A 5,696-nucleotide genomic window follows, 5' to 3' on the forward strand; every position below is an offset into this window, starting at 1 on the left:
GTGTAAGTGTGTAGATTAAAATGAAACGGAGGGAGTATAATACAGTAGTCTAATCATTACAATTTATTCTAATAATCATATGGAAATCTTATACTTCCTCCGTTTCGATTTAATCGCAACAATTCACTTTTCACGCTTGTCGAGACATACCTTTGACGGTTAATATCTACTTTAATATATATGTAAAAATTATAAAAGATTGATATTACGAAAGTATTTAACGAGACGAATCTAACAAGATCCCACTTGACTATGTTTCTCATTACGTATAAAGTTCAAATCTTAGTCAAAGTACATACTGTAAATAGTGCAAAATGTTGACTGTTGCGATTAATTCGAAACGGAGGAAGTATTATTTTTTAACAATAATTTCTTCAATGGAAAAATCCTATATAATACAATTGGCTGAAAGTTGAAGTCAGGTTATACATAGATAATACATTAACATAAACAAGAAAAAATGATTGATTGACTCAAAGTCGGAGTTGGATTTAATAAGATCTGACTCCGACCTTCCTCCGACTCGGAGTCGGACTTTTTAAACGGAGTCGACTCGGATTTTTCCTTTGGATAGGAGCGGATTAGGGTCAGATCCGAATTGTGTTACCATCACTAACCCTCAGCCTCTTCGGAACGGTGGCCCGGCTGACATAAGGGATGGGCCAGCCTATACGGTTTATACCTTATACCTAAACGATCAATCTCGATCCTTAATTTGATGTGCGCGGACTTTCCTAGAAACCAACACTTTAAAGAGTTGTTAGCGAACTCTCTCAATTTTATATTCATCATATGTAACAGTAGCATATCATAGCATACCTTTTAACCTGTTCTTCTTCTAGTGGGTTGGTGGCTGCCTACTTCCTCTGCTCCAATTTACATTCGACGCTTTTACAGAAAAACAAGGAGAGAGAAAGTATACAAAAAATGGCGACTTCAAGTTTGGTGAAGCTAAACGCTGCGTCTTCTCAGTGGATCGGTCAACACTCCTTCTCTCAACGCAGCGTATCATCATCTTCTTCTTCTTCCGTCGCTTTTCCAACTCGTCGAGTCTCCCTTCCAGTTGTCCGCGCTTCCTCCTCCTCTTACGTCGATGAGCTCGTTAAAACCGCCGTATTTCTCTCTCTCCTTTGTTTTCTCTATTTCGGATCTTAATTTTGATTATATTATTCGAATCTGGATTCTTTTTTTGTTCATGATCTGATTTATATATTTTAGGTTTTCGAAATTGTGGATTTATGGATTATTGAAGATTTTATGATTGTTTGTCTGTAGTATTTGGTTTGATGTTGTGTAGTAGTATGAGTAGTTGGAAAAAAACGGCATTACTAAACTTTCATTTTCAATGGAGATCACAAGTCATTGTCAATAATTGAATTATTCATTTGTCTTACTAAATGTTGTCTTCTACTTATTGATGAGTGTGGTGGGATCAATTTTGTTAGGTTTTATTGCATTTTGAGATGATTTGCATGTCACAACTCTTTTTTTAAGGGTGTGTATGAATTATGAAATATGATGCATCAAACTAAATTGACGGTATACGGAAATTAGGGCATGCAGATGAGTTTACATTTTAAAGGGGTGGACAGTGGACTCCCCCTGACCTTAAGTCCACGGTTTTTTGAACGCGAATTCAGTCTTCATTTTCTCTTAGACGTTGAACTTTATTTCACAAGATTTATCTTCTGGTTTCTTTTTTTTATACTTTCAGTGTGTGAACTAGTAAATTGAATTTTTGAATTGTTGGCGATAATGTCAAGCTCGCTAGAAAATTGGTGGTGGTGGCTCTAGTGGTGCAATCTATAATGGTGGTGAAAGAAGAAAAGGAAGGGGAAGGGGAAGTGAAGGAAAGAGTAGAAATAAATATACAAATACAGTATAAAAGACGTATTTTAGGGCGTTAGTAAAAAATTTTAGGGCGGCGTTTAGCAACCCAGAAAAAATATTAAGCTTATATACCATCTTTAGCAATAGATTTGAATCATGAAGGTGAACTAAATCAAACCTTTAATTGGATTTTTAAATCTTTTCCTATAAATTTGCTATGCCCCTATTCCGTGCATCATGGTATTTGGACAATTTTGTGAGATAAGTGTATTGATGTCATATAAAACGGTCGTAGCATTTATATAAGTGTATCTGTATTGTATCTAATGAAATTCATAGTTATATATTAAACCCTATCATATAGAGATCCATGTAGGGTGAGATAGGAACTAAGATGTAACTCGAACTATCAGCATTGATATGCACCAAAGAGGTCGAGAATGCTCTCATCCAAGTTTTTTGTTGAAATTTTCTGTCTTAATCTATTTTTGATTTCTCTTGTGGTCAGATCCTTGATCGAGGCTTATTTAGATGCTAAAACTGCATGAAGGTTCTGGTAGTAGTCTTTTCTACATTCTAATTGTCTTTTTTTTTTTTTTGTTGACTTTGCAGAAAACTATTGCCTCTCCTGGACGTGGTATTCTTGCCATTGATGAATCTAATGCAACTTGTGGAAAGAGGTTGGCATCTATTGGCTTAGATAACACAGAAGCCAATCGTCAGGCGTACAGACAGCTTCTTCTTACAACTCCTGGCCTGGGTGAATATATTTCCGGTTCCATTCTATTTGAGGAAACACTTTACCAATCTACAACAGATGGAAAGAGTTTTGTACAGTGTCTACGTGATGAAAACATTGTACCTGGCATCAAAGTGGACAAGGTATGAAGATTGAAGTTACTTGTGTCTTCCACATGTTCATGCTTGTCTTCATTTTAATAATTGATGCTCAATGGTGAATTCATATTTTTATAATGGTTCGCTTCTGTCTTCATTCTTTCAGGGTTTGTCTCCATTGCCTGGGTCAAATAATGAATCTTGGTGCCAAGGATTAGATGGTTTGGCTTCAAGATCTGCTGAATACTATAAACAGGGTGCTCGTTTTGCAAAATGGTGAGCCATTGTCACCTGTGCTAAACTCAGATTTTTTGAACTTCTGTTTCTTTTTCTTTTTTCACTTTTTCCTTTTGCAATTGTCACATGTGAGCCAATTACGAAATGGTTAACCGATATGTGGGGCAGCGGGTGGGAGTGGTTTTATGACATGGTTGACAAATAGTTTTTTTGGTCCTCGTACCTTTTTTAGCTGTAAAACTTGTGCTATATTATGTTTTGTCGATCTTTTGCAAATATCTTGACATTGCTTGTTTGCATGTGCAAACACAGGCGTACAGTTGTTAGTGTTCCATGTGGACCTTCTGCTTTGGCTGTGAAGGAAGCTGCATGGGGACTTGCTCGTTATGCTGCTATTTCTCAGGTACATTAAAATATCATGTTTTTCTTGATATTCTTTCTGCATTTCTTGTGATTGTTTAGTGAGGTGGCCAAGAGGAACCCAATCTGGTTATATTCCTCAACTTGCCATAGCCCTTAGGCAATCAAGCCCAACACTGCATTGAGCTAGGGGTCTGTGGCTCTGTGCCTATGATAAGATAATTGTTCAGTGAAAAATTGTATCTTGAGATTGTCTGATTATATAATTACCTGTTTATAATACACTATTCTGAGCTATTACCCTTTTGGGGTCCAGACTGACAGTTAGTCAAGGATACTTTGATTAAATATTAAGGTTCTATTGGGGCCTATAAAAGAGTGCTTATTTTTCAAAGTAGAAATATCATATAATGCTCTCTTCTATTTTCCATGATATGAACAAATTGCTGGGAAATTTTCTCGAGTTCTTCATGCACGTTGCAAATCTAGCTGAAAGACGTGTATAGTAGTAGGATACTTGTAATAATGGTAGTTTGCCAGAGATGGTTTTTTTTTTTCTTTCAAATGTTAGTAATATGAGCAGGTGCTCTATGACTAGTTCTATTCTATGAACTGTCAGCTGAAGCTAATCTATTAACTGCTTATCTTTTCGTAGGATAATGGTCTTGTGCCCATAGTGGAGCCAGAAATCCTTCTTGATGGTGACCACCCAATTGAGAGAACTCTTGAAGTAGCGGAGCGGGTGTGGGCTGAAGTATTTTACTACTTGGCTCAGAACAATGTTGTTTTTGAAGGAATCCTTCTGAAACCCAGCATGGTTACCCCAGGAGCTGAGCACAAAGAGAAGGCTTCTCCGGAAACCATTGCGGAACATACACTTCAAATGCTTAAGAGGAGAGTACCTCCTGCTGTTCCTGGAATCATGGTATGCCTCTTTGAAACTTGCTTTTGTTTTTGGTTCCTGGAATCATGGTTTGCCTCTTTAAAACTTGCAATTTTGGAGTGAAGGGGGAGGAGACGGAGGGAAGGGAAGGAAGGGGAGGATTTTTTTTCCAATTCAATACACAGAAGTCGAGTAAAAGGCATGAAGGAGTTTATTTTTGCAAAATCAAGAATGATGAGCTAAATCCAGCAGAAAAGCTGAAGCTTCTCCAAAATGAGAATGAGTATTTTGAGGACTCGCTTTGAAATTTTAGAACCCTGGACTTTGAATTAGGAAGATGAAGGATTATAAATTCTAGTTATGCATATGAAACCCTAGATTTGAAGTATAAGCAGTCGAGAAAGAAATTGCAAGAGAGTGTGGAAGGGGGGGGGGGGTTATACTCATGGAGAAATCTTGTGTGACTTTGAATGTGAGGGTTGGAGGGGGAGGAGAAAGAAAGTGAGGAGGGGAAGAAAAACCATCGAAGAGACAACTGAAGGGGTGTAGAGAGCGTTATGGGGGGATGTTGGAAGTCATGAGGTGATATATTCTTTCTAAGGTTACTTGATATTGGGTTTCATTACTCTTCCAGATTTCCCAACTAGAAAGATTGCGTACATTAGAAAGAGAGGGAAGGCAAATGGATTACTCTTTTTCCCCTCTCCTTTAGATGCTGCTCAATTGCTCCCTTATTTTGTTGTGTACGAAAGTGTACATATGTTGCTTTTTTTTATCCTTTCCTTCTCTCCCGTCCTTCACCTGACCTGAAGTCCTAAACTAGTTTTCATGTAACTGAAGTAGAAGTAGACAACTAGACAAGGGGTAGTCTCAAAGGTTGACAGGAAATACACTTATACTATAGGACTCCGGAACTCAAGCATTAATGTTCTGGGCGTGAGCCGCGTGGCTACTTACATGGTTTCTGTCTCCTTGATTCTGAATATTTCTGATTGATGGTTTGTTGTCCTGTGAAGTTCTGAGATTAAAATTATTTATATTTCCTGTGCTATGCAGTTCTTGTCTGGCGGTCAATCAGAAGTAGAAGCAACCTTAAACCTCAACGCAATGAACCAAAGTCCCAACCCATGGCATGTCTCTTTCTCGTATGCACGTGCACTACAGAACAGCGTTCTTAAGACATGGCAGGGACGTCCAGAAAATGTAGAAGCTGCCAAGAAAGCTCTTTTGGTGCGTGCAAAGGCAAACTCCCTTGCTCAACTCGGACGTTACTCTGCCGAAGGGGAGAACGAAGAATCAAAGAAGGGTATGTTTGTCAAGGGCTACACCTACTAAGACTAGTGGTCGGAGCTATTTATAGTCTTGCCATTGTTTAAAATGTGTTTGATATTCTCCCCACTAGTTATGAGATATGGTGGTGGAGAGAAACTGGACTACTCTTTTCCTTAGATCGATAATTTTGGTCCCCGTTTTTTTTTTTTGTTATGTGTGGAAGCTGAATAGTGTTTGAATAACTGCTATAATATGAGGCTAAAGTTTTCCTCCTCTA

General features: G+C 38.0%; 1 protein-coding gene across 1 annotated transcript; it reads left to right on the top strand.

Moving 5' to 3' along the window:
* The first annotated feature begins 740 nt into the window (after nt 1–740).
* On the top strand, nt 741–5,696 carry LOC104898399 (fructose-bisphosphate aldolase 3, chloroplastic). Its single transcript, XM_010685482.3, has 6 exons — nt 741–1,113; nt 2,443–2,712; nt 2,834–2,943; nt 3,217–3,307; nt 3,920–4,189; nt 5,204–5,696. Exons 1-6 carry the CDS (start codon nt 928–930, stop codon nt 5,480–5,482), a joined length of 1,206 nt encoding a protein of 401 aa, XP_010683784.1. The 5' UTR covers nt 741–927; the 3' UTR covers nt 5,483–5,696.

Source organism: Beta vulgaris, chromosome 7, assembly GCF_026745355.1.
Source record: "Beta vulgaris subsp. vulgaris cultivar EL10 chromosome 7, EL10.2, whole genome shotgun sequence".
Classification (NCBI taxonomy): Eukaryota; Viridiplantae; Streptophyta; class Magnoliopsida; order Caryophyllales; family Amaranthaceae; genus Beta; species Beta vulgaris.

Bases quoted from the DNA above. Each gene is read 5' to 3' on its own strand.
- LOC104898399 (XM_010685482.3), top strand. From the start codon at position 928: ATGGCGACTTCAAGTTTGGTGAAGCTAAACGCTGCGTCTTCTCAGTGG. The intron at 2,944-3,216 runs GTGAGCCATTGT...GTGCAAACACAG, and splicing joins GGTGCTCGTTTTGCAAAATG to GCGTACAGTTGTTAGTGTTC. The intron at 3,308-3,919 runs GTACATTAAAAT...ATCTTTTCGTAG, and splicing joins GTTATGCTGCTATTTCTCAG to GATAATGGTCTTGTGCCCAT.